Below are 20,894 nucleotides of genomic sequence, written 5' to 3'. Positions count from 1 at the left end.
GCAGTTTGGATGAGTCTGTGCCTACTGGCAGCTCGTGCATGGGTCTCTGTCTCCCCCTTGTGGTGGAAGAGGTACATTACCTGTGAGACCTGCTAGAGTTCACTCATGTTCATTCAGTGCCCCAAAAAAAATTGCTTTCCTCCGTAACTTTCCAGTGTCCAATTATAAATGAACCAGTTATTGGTATCAATGAAGTCTGCTGTTGAGTGGACGTTTGTGACTGAATGAAAACAGACCAGGTCCTCACGTTGTAAATCTGAACTATGAGCCAGTCTTTTTATTTGTTAGTGTCTTACAGCAACTGAGGAACGCAGAAAGATTGACATGTCAAACTGTTGCTTCTGGGAACTGTAGTATCGCTGTAGTTCCAGAGTGGACTAGGGATGTGACTTTCTGCTTTATCGGAACAATATGTGAAGGGTGAGAAACGTCCGTCGGTTACCCATGAGACCATGTGTATTTTGCTCAAGTAAAATTGGAATGGATAAATATGCATGGAATGCCCAACTGGATGACAAAATAAGCCTAATTTGGCCTCTAAGTGGCTTTATGTCCACATACTTGGTTGTCTTTATGTGAAATTGAACTGGAAAGGCTAACAGTAGCTAACCCTGACAGTTAGTTACTGTTGGGGCTCTGTTGCTATTGGAGACAAATTCTCTCTGGTCCCATGAAATCCAAACTCCTGCGTTCGTTGTGGTGACATTGTTGTCTCAACCATGATATATTCAGCCTAGCTTTAGCCTTATGTCCGTCGTTAGTAGTTATATCATCAGCGTGGGTGACCTCAGTGTGTGACGGACTGTACAAGGACATCAACAGTGTGTGTGTGACCCAAGGAGTCATTCAATCGTGTCCAAATCAGTGTGTGAGGGGTGCAGGTGGCTGAGCGGATAGGGAATCTGGCTAGTAGTATCAGAAGGTTGCCGGATCGATTCCCCGCCATGCCAAATGCCGTTGTGGCCTTCGCCCTACTTGCCTCGGGGGGGGGAATGTCCCTGTACTTACTGTAAGTCGCTCTGGATAAGAGTGTCTGCTAAATGACTAAATGTAAATGTGTGACGTCAACATGTGTGACATCACCGTGCGCCACAGCACAGATAATTAGAATGTGTGACATCATGTGTGACGTCATGGGTGACGTCATGTGTGACAGGGTGATGTCGGCTCTGCATTAGCAATGTAGCAGTCATGCATGCCGTGTGTGCCAGCTAGCAGAAGAGGATGAACTGTGTTGCTGCTTGTCGTCACACGGCTCCGGGCTCAGGCGTTGTGTGATCTGTGCCCCTCCGCCGTTCCATATGTGGGCTGGAGCGGATCGCTGGCTAGGCCTAGTTGCAGCTACGTCAAGGAGGGGACGTCACAGGATGTGAGGTCACGGTCCGCACGAGCGTGGAAGTCGAGCAGCAGATTGAGACGGCATTGTGTCATTAGAAGATAGGGTAGAAGATGGGTGGATGGGTGGATAGATGGTCATTGGTTCAGCTACAGTGGTCTGTTTGGAGAAAGAAGGGGCCAATGAGACACCGACAAACAAACACACACACATACACACACAAACAAACAAACATACATACATACATACATACATACATACATACATACATACATACATACACACTCAATAGTCAGGTTTTCCATTGCCAGTTTATTGAAGCAGTGTGTCAGTGGGCCGTTGACATTAGTCGTGTGGTTGCATGCAGGGGGAGAGCATGTGACAGACAGAGGGCAGTGCTGCCCCCTAGTGTTGAGCATCATAGCAGCCTGGCTCTGCCATGGCCCAGGCCTCCGCCCCGGGCAGTGACAGAGGGGACCGTCCAGGCTCCTGTGTTCCAGCGGCTATGATGGAGTTAGACCTCGACAGGTGCCTGGTTATCCATGCCTAGTGGGATTAACTCAGCTGTCTGATCTCACAGATACCCTTCAATTCAAACCACAATTTCGAATCTATTATTCTATAAACAGATCATCTCCATGCCCCCCCCCCCCTCCTCCCAGTCCCTTAGAGAGTCAATGCCCCCCCACACACACACACACACACACCCGCGCCACCTACCCACCCACCCACACGCACGCACACCCCTCCTCCATCAGCCCATAGATTCACCCTGGTTCCCCGGGACCCCAGCCCCTTCCACATCGATTACAATGCCCCCCGCCCCCTCCACCCCCGGCCCCCTCCCCTCCGCCCCCCTCACATGAGCAGGACGATGATGTAGATGAGTAGCAGGCAGATGAGGATGAGGCAGAAGTTGACGAAGAGCTCCTGCATGTTCTGCCTGGCCTGCGGAGGAACGTCCACCGCCATGGACGCCCGCCTGAAGGCCGAGCGGGTCATGTGCTGCACCTTCTCCATGTGGTCTGGCTGCTGGGCCGGAGGAGCGGGAGGGGGGGTGGGGGTGGTTCACGTAGCGGGAGGCTCGTCGCTGGGGGGGCCGGGGGGCGGAGGTGGAGAAGGCCCGTGGGGACGGCCTGGGCCACGCTCGCTGGCGAGAGAGCAGGTGCGGCAGCCCCCTCGAGTGGCGGCGGGAGGTCGGCGCAGGCGTGTCCGGGGAAGCGGGAGGGCCGAGGTGGAGTCTGGGGGGGGGGGGGGGGGTGGAGGAGATGAGGGAGGGAGGAGGACCAGAGATCCGGGTGACCTAGTGGGTTGGGAGGAGGCGGGGGGGGGGAAGTGGGAGGGGGTGAGCAACAGCAAATAGATGGACAGTTAGCGCCGTCGAAGAAACACGCAAGGACACTCAGGCTGTGCCCCAGTCTGTCTAATGACAGGCTATCTCTCCGGCTCCAGCTAAGTGCCCTGGGGGAAGGGGGGGGGGGGGGGTGCCGTTAAATGCCCCCTCCCCACCTACATACCCCAGCTACATACCTCCACTAGGAACCAGGAGGTATTCTTAGGCCTGACCTTTGCCTGTCTCACTGTGTGTGTTTGTGTGTTGAAGAGGATCTCTAGTATCCACTCCAGAGTAGGCCTGACCTGAGAGACCATGAGGGGTGATTCTGGGTAATAGGGATGAGGCTCAGGACCCACCCTTGTCACATGACCCGAGTGAGATAACACACAGAGGCATCGCTGCCCAGGAGGAAGGTGCTTTCAGCACCACACGCTCTAAGGGGCTGGGAGTCAAGTAGTGATAAGACACACACACACACACTCGCACACATACACACACACACACATATAGACACATACAGCCACGTCGGAGAATGATAAATTCATTAATCGGCCCCCTGGCAACTGTAACCCTGTCACCAAGCCCTCTGCTAGCCTCATGGTCAGTTAGGGTCACACTGGAGGCTGAAGGCGCCTGGCAACATACCGCTGGACCACAGTCCCATGGGTACGAACTGTGAGTCAAATCAAATTCACCTTCATATACTTTCTGATAGCCCGGGTCAGGCAACAGAGCCCAAGCTGGTTCAAACTAACCTGGGTCTCTGGAAAGTTTCTCCCAAGATGGGCTCAATCTCCCCATCCCACCCCCGCCCAATTGGCACTAATAAAGTTTAAATCAAGCATACCTAAGCTTTTTGAAATGAAACCACTGACAGACATGAAGTATGTGGGGTGTGTTTGCTTTAAACCTCTGCAGTATTTCTAAGAGGGAACTGCCAGAGGGAGTTACTGAACAGAACCTAAAAAGGAAGCATTTCGGAATAGAGGATTCCCCAGCCAATAATGTGAATGTTTTTGTTTCTAAACTGTCTCTTGGCAAACGTTGTGAGTGTGTGTGGGGTTAGGCGTTTAGAGGAGGGAGGTCTCAATTGAGCTTAGCCCCTCTGTTGAGCTTTCCATGATGGCATCAGCTAGCAATGTTTTGTGTGTGCGTGCGCGTTACAACATTAGTGCAGCCAAAGGCTAATGTCTCTGCCAGTACAAAACAAACCAAAACTGATGACAGGTCAATGGACAAGTGTTGGCTGCTTGGGGTGTGTATGTATACACGTGTGTGTGTGTGTGTGTGTGTGTGTGTGTGTGTGTGTGTGTGTTTTTGCCATGTCATTTTTGTCTACAGACTCTCTTTTGTGTCCAGTTTGCTCATTTCAGTCAATGCAAATTCCAGTGCTGTTCTGGATGCAAATGTGTTCTAGTAAGGGAACAGTTAGCTTTTTACACCAGTAATGTAGTTACCTCTTCTGTGTGTGCGTGTGTGTGTTTGCACTGAATGAGAATATTGGTTTAAAGAGGACATAAGTAGATGTAGTACAATTAACACATTTGAAATCCTAACCAGTCTGTAGCTCGTCAGCATGTCCTCCTCCTGTAGAGAGGAACACGGCTAAACTAACAGGCTGCTCGGCTAACTCACCGGACCAGAAGAAGCTGCGAGGTTGGGGGGGGGTTGTGGAGCGGCTAGTCTTACCTGCTTTAGAGGACAGGAGGTGGAGAGGTGGAGAGGCTGCTCGATGCCTGCTGATCCTGGCTGGCTGCTGGCTGGATGGCGGGAGGTCTGCGATGGGTGGGCTGGTCCCAGAGTGCTGGTCTGGCTGTTGGCGAGGGTGAAGTACCGGTCTGGGCTGGTCTGAAATGGTTTGGTCTGGTCTGGACTGCTTGTGTGTCAGGCGAGGTTCTGGTTGTGGACTCAGACGCTGGGCATAAGGCATGGAAAACAAGAGGGGCGGAGAGAAAGAGGAATGGAGGGAGGGAGAGAGAGAGAGAGAGAGAGAGAGAGAGAGAGAGAGAGAGAGAGAGAGAGAGAGAGACGGCAGGAATGGGGCGGGAACAAAAGGAGGATGGGGAGTGAAGGAGGAAAGAGATGTGCAAAAAAAAAACACAAAAAAAAACAGGAGAGTCCCGAACGAGATTATGAATGTGATGGGAATATCCGGAAATAACTACGACTATCTTTGAGCTCACGTCCGATGGATGTTACAGGGATAACTGGCGTCATACGGTTTTAGCACTTTGCCGTCTGCAATGGTGAATTTGCCTTTGTGCGCGAGAGAGGGTGGGACCCCTGCCTCTGTTACCTCAGACCAGCGTCTCCAGTAGCTCCAGTCGTTGGCGCAGGAAGACGGGGCCTGATTCCGGCGGGTTCCAGGCCTGTGCCTGCTGTAGAAAAGGTGGCATGGGCTGGAACCGAGGAATGGGAGGAAGGAGGGCCGTCACCAGAGATGGGAGATTAGGACTGGAAAGACCTGGAACCCTCCTCTGCACGCGCCCAAATGCCCGCGCCCTGTGGACACACGCTCCCCCCACGCACGCGCACACACACATTAGGAACTGCCCGAGCTGTGCTCGAGCTTTGTCCCTGTCCTCTATGGCCTTGCCTCTCCTCTTTCCATGCTGCGCCATGGTAATCACGGACATAATCACCCTCTCTCTCTCACACACACACACACACACACTGTCATTAGTTAGCATGGCCTTCTCTGTAGTTGGGTTTGACCTTCTGCGTTCTCAGCGTGTTTTATGGATAAAGCTGCCATGTTTGTGTGTGTGTGTGTGTGTGTGTGTGTGTGTGTGTGTGGCAGATGATAAATGTTTTCATATCTGAGACACACACACACACACCTCAGAGGAGAGACTGGTTATTAGAGTGCTGTAAAGTGAGTCTGGCGAGCAGGTTGGGAATACAACAGGTTGATGTGATCTAGAGGGCTGTTTGAGAGGGCTCCACGTCCACACACTCACACCCGCAGCTGAGATCAGCCGTGTGGGGTGTGTGTGTGCGCGTGTGTGTGTGAGGGCGCAGTAGCAGGGCCACAGTCTGTGGAGGAGGCGTTTGTCTTCCGACATGGCGGGGAAGGTTCCGGATGTTCACAGTAGATGTCTTAGCTGCTCAGGAACGAAGGAGAAGCATGTAAGAAGATCCTGCCGGGTAGTTGAAGTCATCCGAGCACACTCGCACACTCACTCACACTCTTTGGCTACCGACTGTCTGGCGACACCGGGACCCCCCCCCCCCTGCAATCCACTCTATCTGCTCTCTTGACATATCTGAGCTTGTCTCTCACACACACACACACACACACACAGTGTGTGAATGGCATGGCTACGTTAGGGTTAGCACCAGGCTCAGCCAGAGCCAGCCACCGTTTTTTCTAAAGCCTAGAACTGGCAGGTGCGTAGCCCTCTCTTTAAACCACACCCCTGGTAAGCTCTGTAGCCACGGCAACTGCGAACTGGTCAAAAATACCTCGTCCATCAAAACCTCCGTCTCACACAGCCTCTCTGCCCCCCCCCCCCCCCCCACACACACACAAACACACAAACACACACACCCACACAGATGATTGAAACAAGGTGTTGTGCACGTCCCTTGTCCCCAGATCCCTTCCACAGTCGAGCCTATTTATAACCGCCATTTTCGAGCCCTGTTTTGTTGAACCCTTTTTGAAGGAGGCCTGTTTGGTCAACCACGCTGTACGAAACGGATGCTAGGCACCCTCTCCGAATAGCCCATGGTGGAAGAGGGTCTCAGGGAGCGTACCGTGTGAATCCAGACGCCTCTGTTCGGCCCCCCCCATTCTCCCTCCCCAACTCCCCCCGAGAGGACACCCTCTGCTGCCCCTGGCAGAGTGGCTGGGAGGACCTGTACACAGCCTGTAATGGAGGCTCTCAGCTGGGCTCTTAGAGGGGGTGTAGGGAGAGTTCTGGGAATGGCCTCCCTCCATCTGGAAGCCTAAAGATAAGCCCCCTCACACACACACACACACACACTCTCATAGAATCATAGACACACACACACACACACACATATACATTCTCACACACAGCTCCATCTCACACACGTTGTCGCTCACACCATGCCGGCGCTGAAGGGACTCCTAGGAAAGGGGTAGTGGGGGTCGGAGGGGGGGGGTCGTGGAGATAAGCCGGATGTGACAGGGGGGTGGGTGTGGGTGGGGGTGGGTGGAGGCCACAGCCACTGGGAGTGGGACAGCCTCTGAGGGAGACCGGAAGCTTCCGTTCTCACGTCATCTCTCCGTTTAAATGCCGGACCCACCAAAGGAGAGGGGACGTTGCGAGGATAACGGTGACACCCCTGAAATGAGGGCTGATGATGACGCTCATGATGACCCTGTGTTTGGTGTTTCCCTTTCAGATGCTCGCCGGAACGTCGCTGCCTGTCAACACTCTGGTGAAGATTAAAGAGGGTCTGCTGAGGCAGAGAGAGCTGGAGATAGACAGGTACCTACCCACACACACGTGGGTGCACACACACACACACACGTCAGTACACACACACACACGCACGCTACCTCACCTGCCGATGGGCCAAGCAATGACCTTGAGCTGATGTCAGTGTGACAGCAAGCAGCCATGCACACCACACAGTGTCCTCTTTCAGACTGTCATTAACTGTGTGTGTGTGTGTGTGTATGTGTATGTGTGTGTGTGTGTGTGTGTGTGTGTGTGTGCCATAGCCAGGGTGACCTGTGGTTTTAGTGGAGGAAGTCCTGCCAGGTCTGCAGACAGAGAACATCACCCTGTCTCTTGGCCACATAGAACCAGGATTAACGGAACACACCAACAATGCTTTGAACTGCAGCTGTGTGTGTGGGGATGGGTGTGTGTGCGCGTGTTGGTGTGTGTGTGTGTGTGTAAATGAGACATGTTGGGCTTCCGCCAGCAAATTAACAGTTTCCTGGTGTGACACAAGCAGTGAGAAACAACCAATAAGCTTGGTAACAGTTTTACAGTTGACACTCATCAGACAAACTACATCGGTTTCGTTAATGGACCCTAATAAATGGGAGCTACACTACTACACACCCTCACACACACACACACACACACACACGCACACACACACACACACACTGGCACAAGCACATAGCCACCCTCTTACACTGCATTTAGTGTTCTGAGATTTATTCTGTAGCATTTATCAGCACTCTCGTTTATTTTTGTCGGCAGAAAAGACAGCCCATATCAAAGAAGCATATACACACACACACATTACCAAATCATAATAAATGTGACATTTTACTGGGTAAAATTCTATGCGTCATCCATTTTCTGTGCATGGGCAGATGGATGGTACTTCTGCAGACACGCAAACACACACAAGGACACACACACACACACACACACAAAGTCCTCTGGAGAGATATTAAAGTGGTGGCAGAACAGCAGCCTTCATCTGTCTGTTGACTAAAATTGTAGGACCCAAGACATAGTAGCCAAGCTCAGTACCTGTTTAGAAGTGAGTCTGTGGAGATACAGGCAGAACGTTATGTTCTAGCCTGTCCACTAGTGTTGAATCATATCATGAATAACACAGGAGGCCATCAGACAGAAGCAGTAGATTGCTGTTCAAGAGTCAATGTGATTTCCTCACCGTGATCACCAGACAGAAACAGCATATGGCCTATTCGAGTGTAATCAGTTCTCTGTGTTCACCAGACCGAAGCAGAGATGGCCAATGTCAGAGTCACAGGGATGTTGGCTGTTTATCAATCCACCTTTTTCTTCATTCTTGTGTTCTTGCGAACTCGTTTTTACGAACCCAATTACGGTTCCAATCCAAAGAACACAAGTCACCAAGTACGCCAAAAATACCCGGAAGTGTTCTTGATTCGCCCCCTTTATCGAGGATGCATCGGATGGCAACTTGGCCAGCGATAACACATCTGGTTTCCCAGAAGTCATTTCAAGAACACGTGCATCTCAAATTGTTCCCCCGTCATCGCGGTCTTGCGAGACCGTTCTCGCAAGGACGCTTGGCAAGAACGTTCTCCTCAAGAACCCAAGGACGTTCCTAGCATTCTTTGGATTGATAAACGCCCGTTATCTCTTTGTGCTTCCAGGCAGAAGCAGCAGATCTTGCAGCTTCATGCGCGGATCAGGGAGAACGAGCTGCGAGCCCAGCAGGTCCTCCAGAGCCAGAGAGGGCGCTGTGATGAGCCCTACATGCTGAAAACCACCAAGGTAAACCGCCAGAGGAACAGCCAATGAGTTATTACATTTAGTCATTGAGCAGATGCTCTTATCCAGAGTGACTTACAGTAATTACAGGGGCATTCCCTCGAGGCAAGTGCCTTGCCCAAGGACACAACGTCATTTGGCACAAACTGGCAACCTTTTGATTAATAGCCCGTCCCTAACCGCTCAGCCATCTGACTCTCTCACACAGGGAGGCTTCATCATCCTGTGTAATTCTATATTCTATTCAATCTTTTTGAAACTTCACTTCTCTCCGAAGGAAGAACTGTAGTGCTTTTTTAGTTGTGTATTCTACCTAACACAATGTAAACCAACATACTTTCCCAGTCCTAACCCACTACTAACATACTACTAACTGGGTTGTATTGTTGTTTATTATTTATCGACAGTATATTTGTGTTAGCGCTGAGTAGTTTATGGTTTGTGTCTTCTCACCTCAGAACACTAATGTTTTTGACTGGTCATCTTCAGACACAACACTATCTAATGCCTCTGATTGGTCATCAGCAGGAGCCGTCATACGACATGCCGCTGGTCCCACCCCTGCAAGTGTCTGATAGGCCACTGTGCTGTGAGGGGGGGGAGCTTGGCAGGAAGCTGGCGGCCGCGGAGCTGGAGGTCATCCACCTCAATGAGTTCCTGAAGCAGAATGCCCAGAAGTACGCAGAGGACATCAAGAAGCTGGAGGAGAAGGTAGCATACCTGTACTACAGACCTCATACTGACCTGTACTACAGACCTCATACTGACCTGTACAACAGACCTCATACTGACCTGTACTACAGACCTCATACTGACCTGTACTACAGACCTCATACTGACCTGTACAACAGACCTCATACTGACCTGTACTACAGACCTCATACTGACCTGTTACTACAGACCTCATACAGACCCTGTACTACAGACCTCATACTGACCTGTTACTACAGACCTCATACTGACCCTTTACTACAGACCTCATTCTGACCTGTTACTATAGACCTCATACTGACCTGTTACTACAGACCTCATACTGACCCTGTACTACAGACCTCATACTGACCTGTTACTATAGACCTCATACTGACCTGTTACTACAGACCTCATACTGACCCTGTACTACAGACCTCATTCTGACTCTGTACATCAGACCTCATACTGACCTGTACATCAGACCTCATACTGACCTGTACTACAGACCTCATTCTGACCCTGTACAGCAGACCTCATTCTGACCCTGTACAGCAGACCTCATTCTGACCCTGTACAGCAGACCTCATTCTGACCCTGTACAGCAGACCTCATTCTGACCCTGTACAGCAGACTTCATTCTGACCCTGTACAGCAGACCTCATTCTGACCCTGTACAGCAGACCTCATTCTGACCCTGTACAGCAGACCTCATTCTGACCCTGTACAACAGACCTCATACTGACCCTGTACAGCAGACCTCATACTGACCCCTCTACGTGTGTACCACCTGTCCCCCAGATGAAGACTCGTGACCGCTACATCAGCAGCCTGAAGAAGAAGTGCCAGCGTGAGAGTGAGCAGAACCAGGAGAAGCAGCAGCGCATCGAGACCCTGGAGAAATACTTGGCCGACCTGCCGTCCCTGGACGAGGTCCAGACACAGGCCCAGCAGGTACACACACACTGTCACACACACACACTGACACACACTGACACAGACATACTGACACACACAGACACTGTGACACACAGACACTCACACACACGCACAGACACACACACACACACACACACACACAGCACAGAAAATACACATGCTTGCATGCAAACACGCACTCACACACACACACACCTCTGATGTGAACAGATGGTATACAGCAGCCTGATTGGATCAGACGGTCGTTTAACTCCACTGGCTGTTAAACCCTCAGCACAGATTTTTTTTTCCTCTTTCTCCCTGCATGATCATTTGATTGAATACTCATCAGTTTAATTTACCTGAAGATAGTAATTAATTTCTTGGCATGGTGTAGTATGCAATCTGACCACCAGATGTCGATATTAATCAGCAGGTGTGGGAATAAAGACGCACACAGTGTAGGCGTGTTGAGTGGAGTGTGTGTGAGTGTGTTTGTTTGCATACTTTCTATATGCTCTATTGGTCGGTTGCTTGGATATGGATAAAAGTGTCCCCTAAACGAGGTAACTGTAAATACTAACGTCCCTGTGTGTGTGTGCGTGCGTGCTCCAGCTGGAGGAGGTGCAGAAGAAGGCGGAGGGTCTGCAGGAGCAGGCGAGCCGCCTGGAGCAGAGCCTGGAGGAGGAGCGGAGCCTGCTGCGGGAGAAGGAGACGCTCATGGAGACCCAGGGGAGGAGGGAGAGGGAGCTGATGGCTGCCGTTCACAGGTGGGAGCGCCCCGCCGCGCCGTCTCTCCTCACCTCCCCCCCCTCCGCTCTCCCTCGTCTCCCATTATACCTCCGTTCTCTCAGCGTTTTTCTCGTTTCTCCCGTCTTTCTCTCTCTCTCTCCTATTTCATTTTCTCCCTTCTCGCTCAGTCTCTCTCTCCGTCAGTCTGCCGCTGATAAAAGGTTACTTGAAAATGTTCTCTTTAAAATGTTTCATGAACCGGTCTTTCAAGGCCGGCGAAGAAGTATTTCCAGGCGGGTGCACAGCTACTAAGTATTGTCGGGTTTTTATACGTCGGGGGTGCTTGATGTGTGTCACTGTGCGGTCCAGCCTGCAGGCCAAGGTGGAGCAGTGTCTGGAAGACGGTGTGCGGCTTCCCATGATGGACCTGAAGCAGCTGGAAGCAGAGAACAGTAGACTTGTAGAGCAGCAGGAGCAGAACAGCAAGGTAGATACGTGCACACACACAGTCTTTTGAGGGTTTCCCATTGAGAGGTGTGTGTGGTGCTAGATTCTGATGGCGTATCTGTGATTCTCTAGCTGATATCCAATCAGAAGAAGCAGATAGAGGAGCTGACCCTGGAGCTGATGGTAAGACTACTTACACACACAGGACCTTGGACAGTGGCCCCCAAAACGGTGGTTTACCTGAATGTGTGTGTGTGTGTGTGTCCAGGCAGCAGAAAGGAGACTACAGCAGGAGAGGAGATTATCTGAGGAGCTCCAGTGTCAGCTGCAGGAGAAGGAGGAGGACCTGACCTCCCTCTCCAGAACCCTGCAGGAGGTATGCTACCCTGCACACAAACACACACACACGCACACTGCACTGCACAACCCTGCACACACACACACTCCCCTACACACACACACACACCAGCCACTAGAATTCCGTTTCCTTTCTTAATCTTTCAGTCTCAAGGTAAAGTATACGGGATGTGTCAAGAGCTGAACTCGTGCATGTTTGAGCCTGTCACGCGGCGAGCGCGTTTGTGCGCCTTTGAATGGAGGATGTCGAGCGTTTCTAGCACATCGAGATGAGCGCTTACACACCCTCTCTTTCACTTACACACACACACACACGCAGAGCTCAGCCCGGGCACCATGCATTATCTCGCTGACAGGGACACAAGAGGCAATTATCAGGTCTTCCTGGGAGAGCAGGGGGGGGTGGAGGGATGAGGTCATGGTGGGGGTGCAGGAAAAGAGAATGGATGAAGGGGGAGGGAGCAATGGACAGATGGAGGAAGTGACTAGCTCTATGACTGGTTATTAAATGACTAACGGACCTACAAAAGCTGAATGCTCTTTAACTGTACACTACCTTTGTCGCCTGTAGCACTGAGCTGAAAAGGATACTTATGTGTGTGGCGGCATTGGTGCGGTTCATCACTATGTGAATGTCCCTGTCGCAGAACCAGAGGCAGGTGGAGGAGGGGGTGTTGGTGCGCCCGGCGACCGGCAGCCAGGTGACCGAGGCTGGGCCCCTGCTCAGGGAGATGTCCCTGTGTCTGCTGGATCTCCAGGCCCTCTGCAGCATCCTCACCCAGAGGGCACAGGGCAAGGAGCCCAACCTTGCACTGTTACTGGGCATCAAGTGTGAGTACACACACACACACACGAGAGAGAGAGAGAGACACCCTTGCAGCTCCACTGAATAAATTCACTGTGACTGCGGGAGGAACTGTCCCCCCGCACACACACGGTTTGTTGCTAGCGATGAGTCGGTGTGCTATCGTCATGCTAACCGCTCTCTCTCTCTCTCCAGCGATGAGCGTGTCGGGGGAAGAGAACGACAACGTGGGTCTGGAGGAGGGGCTGAAGTCCAAGCTGTCCGAGGTGGGCCAGCTGCGGAAGGACGTGGACGCCCTGAGGACGGCCATCTCCGACCGCTACGCGCAGGACATGGGGGACAACTGTGTGACGCAGTGAGGGCGCGACCCTTGCCGACAGGGGGCGTTGCCGCCACACGAGCTCTCCCTCACCTTCTGAGGCTTCACCCATCCTCCGCCTCTCTCCCCTCCCCTCCTGAGGCTTCACCCATCCTCTCTCTCTCCTCGTCCAAAGAACTCTGGCACAGACCTGGAAGTCTGGTTTTATAAAGGGAAAAAGAAACTAGGTACTAAGACTTTGTTTATGTGTGTGTCTACACCCAGGCGTGTGTGGATGTATGTATAAGGAGTTTTTCCTCACCCCAGCCCCCCCCCCCCCCCCATTCTATGAGATGGAGCGACACAGTCCTCGGCTATCTGAATGTAGGGCTAAGCTGTGAATCCGGTTACCATGGCAGCATCAGTCATCTGACCTCACTGCGCTTCCTGTATGTCCACCGATGGACGAAACTCTTGTTGGACCTGTCTTAGTGTACAGACTTGTTCATTCGAACCCTGGCTCTCCTGTGTGCGCTCCCACCTAAGTGTGATATGCGTGTGTTATTTTATTTTTTTTGACGCTCCCTGCCCAAACCCCTCCCACAAAATCCCAGCCAGTAGGAAATGACTCTGCTGCTCCGTCAAGTGCCTTTCTGTCTGACAGCTGATCCCACAAATCAGAATCTTCCTCCCTAAACCGTCGCCTACTGAAACCTTTTGTGAAATCTCCCCCCCCCCCCTAATAAGCCCCGCCTCCCCGCCCTCTGCTATTGATCGCTGGTCGACAGTGTGGAGTGACTCAGCCCTTCTCAACATGACTGTCTGTACATTCACTTCCTCTCTCCCCCCCTTGCTTCCTGTTTAAACCTTTGTGGTGTCATCAGATTGTGTGTGTACTTGAGTGGGTGTATGAAGCGTGCTTTGTGTGCAGGGCGTCTTAAGGGGGGGGGAGGGGGGGCATGATTCTGGGGTTTTAAATTCCTGGCGACACCCCTGCTGTAATGCTAAGTGACATGGGGAGCCCCTGTTAGGATCTCATACATAGGAAACTTCAGTAGATCTGGGTGTTGCTCATCCCTTTGGGGAGACAACCATAAGATGCTTAGTAAGCTGCTGCTTGACAAGCAATATTACTGGACTCTGTTAAAAACCAGGTTAGGAACTAACCTTCAGGTAACATTCAGGGGTCTTCTCAACCAAAACAGCTATTCAGGAACCAACGACAGGACTGACCATAGCATATCGCTGTCACCGGTCTCCAAGACTATAACTGAACAGAGACACGTACAATATATACACATGTAGAAGCACAGATAGGCCTTGACATTAGCAGGTCAGGTAGCATGTAGATCTAACGCAAAAGGTTTGTATGTGCGTGTTCACCGGGATGACCCCGGGTGCAGAAGGTTCTAGAAATATCTTTGCTCTAGATGAGTGGCCCAGCAGCCTTATAGGTCCAGCGCTTCTTTAAATCTGTGGACGTCTTTTGTCACTTTGCCCCATAGCCCCTCCACCCACGGCGACCAGAGAAATATTGATCTCTAGTCTTCTACCAGAATTAACCATGGGAACCAGTCATGACAACCAGCACAGCACTTGTTTTCTATTGGGTCATAAAATCTTTTGAATTCCAACTTTAGATACTGTATATACAAAAAAGGGGGGTGGAATTCATTATAGCCTGGTGTTTTTAAAAGTAGCCTTTGTTTTGTAAAAAAAAAAGAAAAAAAAAGTACATTGTGTTTTTGCATGGACTATGTTTGTCATGTTGAGCATGGTTAGAAACCCTGCCTCCATTATTAACCAGTTATGCTGAGAAAGAGGCACATTTGATAAGTTAATGGTGGGATAGCATAATAATTGAGGTATTCTCTATGCAACTGTGGCACCCACCAGCACATTACATTCAGTAATCATTCAGATTAGAATGTAATCCTTCTCCCGTGCCTTTCATATCTATGCAGTAGAAGTCTGCATCCCATTGTGGATTGTATAGTCTGGACTAGAACAGCATATTGGGTATGGGTGTGTATGAATCCATATGAAGGTTAGTCCTGCTGACACTGTAAATTGTACCTTTTTTTTTATGGCCGTCAAAGCCATAGGCACAAACAATGCATTGGCATGTCCACTCAGGTAGCCAAAGTGGCTGCCGTACCTGGTAGGACACCTGGCAGATGATTGTACCGGAGATGCTCGGATGAACTGGACAACCAAGAATCGCTGCTGAAGCCAAACCAAGTTATGTGGCGACAAGAAGAGGTTCACATTTTTCGGCGAAACATTCTAGTAAGACAAGCTTGGACACTTGCGTACGTCACCATGTTGATCTTGGAATATGAACGTGTACAGCTATTATTGATTTCTATGTGTCCTCCATGCAGAGCTCTAGGGTGAGAACGGTTCTGAAGACTGTATAAAAGGGAAATGTGTCAGTGTGTAACAGACGCGTCTAAAAAAGGGAGAAAGCATGGTTGTCTTGGCTGGTTCTCTCTAAGATACAAGCTGCTGGCTGGCCTCCAGATTGCGTAGGAATCTGGTTTCATAAATTATAATATTGTTCGAAGCTTTTTAGTTTTGCAGCTAGAATTTATGAATGCCAAAGGTCTATTTATATATAAATATAAAATGTTCCTAAAAGTATTAACAAGTATTTTTCCATTTTCAAGAAGGGGTTTGAGCTCAAGTATTTGTACAGATGACAAATAAAATATTTTTCTAGGATTGTTTGTGTGTGTACGTAAACATTTCTACATCTTTCCTCCCCCTCCCCCTCCCCCTCGGATCACCAATGGGACCAATGTCTCCAGTTAGAGAAGTGTTTTATTGGTTCCACTGTAGCAGCAATGCAGGTCCCCCGACTTCAATCTTAATTAGCCTCCAGCAAACTTGGAGGTTAACATTGATTTACTGTCACAAATGCAGTCTGATTACGTTAATATGGATACAGATCAATAAACAAAACACAAGCTCCCAAACACTGGCATATTAAAAAAGGGGATCTAGAAAAATCTTTAGAAATGTTCTTTCATTATAGGGAGGTACAGTCTATTACACTAATAAAAATTTGGTGTGAAGTTCACTTCCCAAAAAGTTTTCTAAAACTGACCAACATTGAAGTAAAGCTAGATAATGGATAAAAACACTAGTTAAAAAAAAATCATTAAGGGGTTTAAAAAGTGAGTGCATAAAGTCCAGTTATAAAAATCTAAAAAGTATTTTATCCATCTACTGGGCATGCCATGGGCCACTGTGTGTAGCTCAATGCATTAGCTCATTAGCTAGCTCCCCTGGGAGTTACCAGGCCTAGAGCAGGAACGTCCATCTCTGAAGCAGCCTACACTGTCCCAGATTGAGGATACCTCCAACATGAGGTCATAGTTTGACCTGGCAGTAGTTCAGCGGGCAGACGTTCCACCAGCAGGCTAGCTAGCTTGTTCCAGACTGTGTCCAGGGTTGAGGCAGCGGTAGCAGGCCAGGCCAGCCTGAGCATACTGCAGGACCAGGCCTTTCACAGCCTCTAGGTACAGCTGCTGGCCAGAGTTCAGGTACAGCCACACCACCCTGCTCAGTTGGGCCGACACAGAGTCCCCATGGAGGCTGTCTGTGGGCAGAACGAGGAAGGAAAGAAATAAGTGTCGGTATAACCCTTGCGTGTACACCACACCACACACACCTACACAGGATGGAGCTTCAATCAAAACCAACGATCCCCCCTCAGTTTAGTGGTGGCGTCGTTACCTTGTGGTATCTTGTGGTGGTACTCCAGCAGGCTGTTGAGGGGTTCCGGCAGCAGCTGTTGAACCCAGATGTTCTCCTCCAGGTGGATCCAGTCATGTACCAGCCTCTTCCTCTGGAGGAAGCCCTGTACATGGTTCAGGTACACCGAGTTACCAGACACCATGTACAACCTAGAGAGCACGGGGGTCACATGGAGAAACTGTTTGATTCCGGCCAAAGGACATGCCGCCTGACAAACCACCAAACAATGGTTGAACATTTGAAAAAGCCTCTGCTTTCTACCACACCTCCCATCTGATGAAGTGTTGGAGAGAGATGGGCATTACGCAGCGGGAATCAGTAAATAGAACCTTGGAAGGTTCCATCTCGTGGACAAAGAACAATCAATTTTAAGCAATGAAAACAAATTCACAAGACGTCTCCACAGGGGCCCATTGCTTTGTAGGAAATGTAGTGAAGTTCAACACAACCTTTGCATCTATTCAAGGCAGGCTAACAGACAAGAATCTGGAAAGGGCTGGTTTCAGACCATTAGGAACAAGCCATGGGAGATTGGATCAATGTGATTGGTTTTTAGTGACCTACAGTACATCTTGAACTTCAAACAGCTCATCAACAGTCTGTGCTACCTGCAGCCACTGTGTTTGAAGCTGCAAATGCTGCCCTGGTACATTTCTCCCTCCATCTCTACTTCTACTTTCAGGCTTCAAAGACCACCTGCCTCTTGGGCATGCTCCTTCATTCCTTCTAGAGCAGTGGTTCTTAACCCTGTCCTCAGGGAACCCCTGTCCTGTATGTTTTAGATGTCTCTTGGCTCCAACACACCTGATTCAAATGCATGTTCATTACCAGGCTTCTACAGTGCTGGATAACGGCCCATTTATTTGAATCAGGAGTGTTGGAGCAGGGAAACATCTCAAACATGTAGGACAGGGGTTTCCTGAGGACAGGGTTAAGAATCACTTTCTAGAGAGCAAGACAGCTAGGCATAGTGCATAGGAAGGCATTGGTGAGAATATTAATATCAGCCACTTTATTCCTACGTTTGTATGCATACTGTGCATCATGGGGGTAATGGCTCTGGTTAAAGTAGCCAGGACACCAATTCTACACCTAGGCAAGGCCTGGGGTTACATCCTTCTACATGACCACAACAAAAACATTACTGCGAGGTTCCCAGTTCTGTTCCTGAACAATTACTGGAAGATTGAAGGGAATCAAACATGCATAACACATATAAAAAGGGGTACCATAGTATGGGAGTGTTCCTGTGACTCTTACTTGTAGTAGGGCAGGCTCTCAATCATCCTCCAGTTGACATAGTTGGCAGCAGTCTCCTCCAGGGTGCAGACCCGGGTCATCTGGACCTTGGCAACCTGCCAGAACCTCTGGTGCTCCACCACTTTGTCCTGCAGCTCTCGGCGTAACACCAAGTACACTCCATCCAGGGTGTCCTCATACACCTGCAGCGCGCACACACACACGCACAGAGAGAAGCTCTGCAGCAAGATTCCATCAATGGTAACTTAAGAGTTATTGGTTTGTCGTCTGGGTTGTTTTTTTGTTTTGTTTTTACCTTCCTGCGTTTAAGACGACCCCAGTCACGGCCGAGGATCCAGGCAACCAGAGACCTGCACATGGAGAAGTAGCCTTCCACTGACTGGATACCTTGGAAAGGGACAGGCAGAGAGGGAGCGCGAGGGAGAAAAGCAAGAGAAGAAATAGAAGGGAGAACAAGAGTAAGATGGTCGAGAAAAGAGGGTTGACATGAAAGAGGAGCCAGCAGCTCTTCAGAGCACCATGCTGGGCCTGTGGATCATCGTGGGCTTTGTAGTCTTTGTAGAAAGGTTGTCAGACTACAGACAGGCAGAGCAGTCGAGCACCGTTCCACAGGGGGTGAAGTTATATATAGGTTAGCCTACTGGTTCACAATACAACCATGGAAGAGGTACAGAGGGGTTAGAGAGAGATTACTCTGGTAGCAGAGTTTCATTCATCTCAAATTGTCTGCCCAAGTCTGTACACCTGGGCTGCATTCATGACTCAGCATTACAACCCCTTCTGCTTTCAACTGGTAGGCATTTGTGTATAAAAATATCAAAGCAAATTGTTTAATGAAATAAAATAACAGCATGCCACTCATCTTCACAGGGCACTAACCCATTTTGTACGGATGTGGAAAGCTCTGAAGCGCCTGGAGTAAAGTCCCGCCAACTAACTTCTAAGTGGCATCGACAGCTCACACACACACACTTAGGCTTTTTTCCCAGTCTGCTTTTTTGGCAGCAAAGAAGTTTGGGAAGAGCTCTCCAGATTGGTCAACTGAAAATCCATAATCCCACAGTCCAACAAGCCTGCTCTCCCAAATGCCCAGATACTTACCCAGAGTCTCATCTCCATGCGCTAGTCTGCCCCTCCAGTAGTCAGCTGTAATTGGATGGAGCGAAGCCAGGTACCTGACGTCACACAGGGTCCCGCCCCAGGTCGCCACCTTAGTCTTGTTGTGACGTCGCCATTGGAGGAAGACCGAGCGGAGCTGGCGGTCAAAGGGCGGGGGCTGACGGAACAACCAATAGGAGAAGAGCCACTGGAACCGGCACTGAGTATACTGGTGGAAAAGGGTCTCCAATTCAGTATGATCTGGAAAAAATTGTGAATATTTGTTGATTTAAATTGATGTCATCCATACTGCTGCAACCTCTCAACCCAGGAAACCAACGGGAGTGAGGCAACAGACTGGTGAGGTTAATGCAGAAGTCTCAATATGATAGGAATCCACTTCAATAGTGTATTAACTCCCAATATTACAGGAAAATAACTGCACAGAAATATGACTTGTCTAGGGAGAATTGTTTCAGATGCAGTTTCCGTGTGTGTGTGTGTGTGTGTGTGTGTGTGTGTTATTAACCCACCATGGCAGTGTTGCTTGTTGAGAACATGCTGATAGACCCAGGAAAGGCCTCCATGTTGTTCCACAGCCAGATCATGGAGCTCCTTCCACTCAAACTTCATTAGTTCATCCTGTTCATCCTTATCTGGACATACAAAACATTGCTGGGGTACATGGCAACAATGCCCCAAGAAACCTTCTTTCAAAATATTAACAACCAGAATTGCCCCAGGACCCACTAAAATGTAATTTTATTACATGTAATTGTATTGATTAATGGGAGGAAGACAACCTGAACGCAAGACACGAGTCACTCACCTTTGACTTTTTCCTCCAGTACACCCGCCTCCAACCCCCACAATTCCTGGATGTCGGCCGAAGCCAGCCTCACGGAGGGCAGCGGCACGGTCGCCTCCACAACTAGCCACTGGGTCCAATACCGCTGTGGTGGAAAAGGAACCTCAGCGAACAGCCGCTCCTGCATTGAACGGTTGCAGTGTAGGTTCCTGAATAGCGTCCGCCACATAAAGAGCATGCGGAACGCGGCCTTTGCTGTTATTGAGCACGTAGCTGTGGCAAACTGGACCCCGAACGACACCTGGCAACAACAATACTCATAATGCACGCGAGTTTACAATTTCCGATATTACACCACAAATCAGTGGCCCCCCATGTTTTAATGTTGCAGACTTTTCACTGCCACATTACCTACCTGGAAGTGTTTTTTCCATAGCGAGTTGCAGGAACAGACTCTGAAGAGGGTTCGACACGTGCTCCCCACACGCAGCAAAGAAGTTGGGTCAAGCTTACGCAGGATAAAGATGAAGATCTCTTCGCTCAAGTTCATCATCCCGATACCTGAGCCTCCACTCTTGTACTCCCAAAGATTGTTATCTTCTCCTGCCTCTTCCGAGATCGCGGACATGAGAGAGAACTTTTCCTGCAACTCGTCCTCCCAGCTGACGACGTCGTCCAGTTCCATGTTTGGCTGGTGCTACCAGTTGCCATGATGGGCAGCAGGTTATCATGTTGGAACGTTCCATTGTGTTCTAATTGGGGGAAGTTAACAGGGCACACCCTGACACACCTGGGCTACGAATGAAAACCTTGATTTAAGTGTCGTTACGCTCAAGGTGGTGGAGTA

At 49.9% G+C, this 20,894-nt stretch overlaps 3 protein-coding genes across 5 annotated transcripts in view; 1 reads left to right on the top strand and 2 right to left on the bottom strand.

The window, feature by feature from the left end:
* The window catches only part of cep85l (centrosomal protein 85L), a 32,700-nt gene extending 16,857 nt beyond the window's left edge, over window positions 1-15,843 (top strand). The window contains exons 4-13 of one of the 2 annotated variants that reach the window (XM_084699301.1): window positions 7,047-7,132; window positions 8,755-8,875; window positions 9,401-9,583; window positions 10,364-10,516; window positions 11,096-11,250; window positions 11,582-11,699; window positions 11,792-11,842; window positions 11,928-12,035; window positions 12,664-12,847; window positions 13,017-15,843. In XM_084699301.1, the coding sequence (XP_084555427.1) occupies window positions 7,047-7,132; window positions 8,755-8,875; window positions 9,401-9,583; window positions 10,364-10,516; window positions 11,096-11,250; window positions 11,582-11,699; window positions 11,792-11,842; window positions 11,928-12,035; window positions 12,664-12,847; window positions 13,017-13,180 (1,323 nt within the window). In that variant the 3' untranslated portion in view covers window positions 13,181-15,843. Of the gene's footprint in view, window positions 1-7,046; window positions 7,133-8,754; window positions 8,876-9,397; window positions 9,584-10,363; window positions 10,517-11,095; window positions 11,251-11,581; window positions 11,700-11,791; window positions 11,843-11,927; window positions 12,036-12,663; window positions 12,848-13,016 lie in introns of both variants that reach the window. The other variant, XM_084699300.1, reaches the window with a different exon arrangement.
* Window positions 244-5,044, bottom strand: pln1 (phospholamban 1). Of its 2 annotated transcripts, XM_084699303.1 has the most exons (4): window positions 4,969-5,044; window positions 4,362-4,587; window positions 2,199-2,639; window positions 244-1,495 (listed from the first exon to the last, which is right to left on the bottom strand). In XM_084699303.1, exons 3-4 carry the CDS (start codon window positions 2,354-2,356, stop codon window positions 1,486-1,488), a joined length of 168 nt encoding a protein of 55 aa, XP_084555429.1. In that variant the 5' UTR covers window positions 2,357-2,639; window positions 4,362-4,587; window positions 4,969-5,044; the 3' UTR covers window positions 244-1,485. The 2 variants fall into 2 exon arrangements, with proteins under 2 accessions (XP_084555429.1, XP_084555430.1); XM_084699304.1 differs by lacking the exon at window positions 244-1,495 and having other exon boundaries at window positions 2,195-2,639.
* Window positions 15,844-15,924: 81 nt separating the features above from the next.
* LOC146286732 (uncharacterized) lies at window positions 15,925-20,851 on the bottom strand. The gene is made up of 8 exons (XM_084699302.1): window positions 20,463-20,851; window positions 20,069-20,348; window positions 19,773-19,895; window positions 19,243-19,500; window positions 18,437-18,528; window positions 18,142-18,323; window positions 16,861-17,030; window positions 15,925-16,723 (listed from the first exon to the last, which is right to left on the bottom strand). The coding sequence occupies exons 1-8, from the start codon at window positions 20,730-20,732 to the stop codon at window positions 16,545-16,547; spliced, it is 1,554 nt and encodes a 517-aa protein (XP_084555428.1). The 5' UTR covers window positions 20,733-20,851; the 3' UTR covers window positions 15,925-16,544.
* Window positions 20,852-20,894: the final 43 nt, after the last annotated feature.

Source organism: Hypomesus nipponensis, chromosome 6, assembly GCF_054491055.1.
Source record: "Hypomesus nipponensis isolate SF chromosome 6, ASM5449105v1, whole genome shotgun sequence".
NCBI classification, from domain to species: Eukaryota; Metazoa; Chordata; class Actinopteri; order Osmeriformes; family Osmeridae; genus Hypomesus; species Hypomesus nipponensis.
Note: the sequence above shows the minus strand (reverse complement) of the source record. Positions and strands in the feature narration are given on the sequence as shown.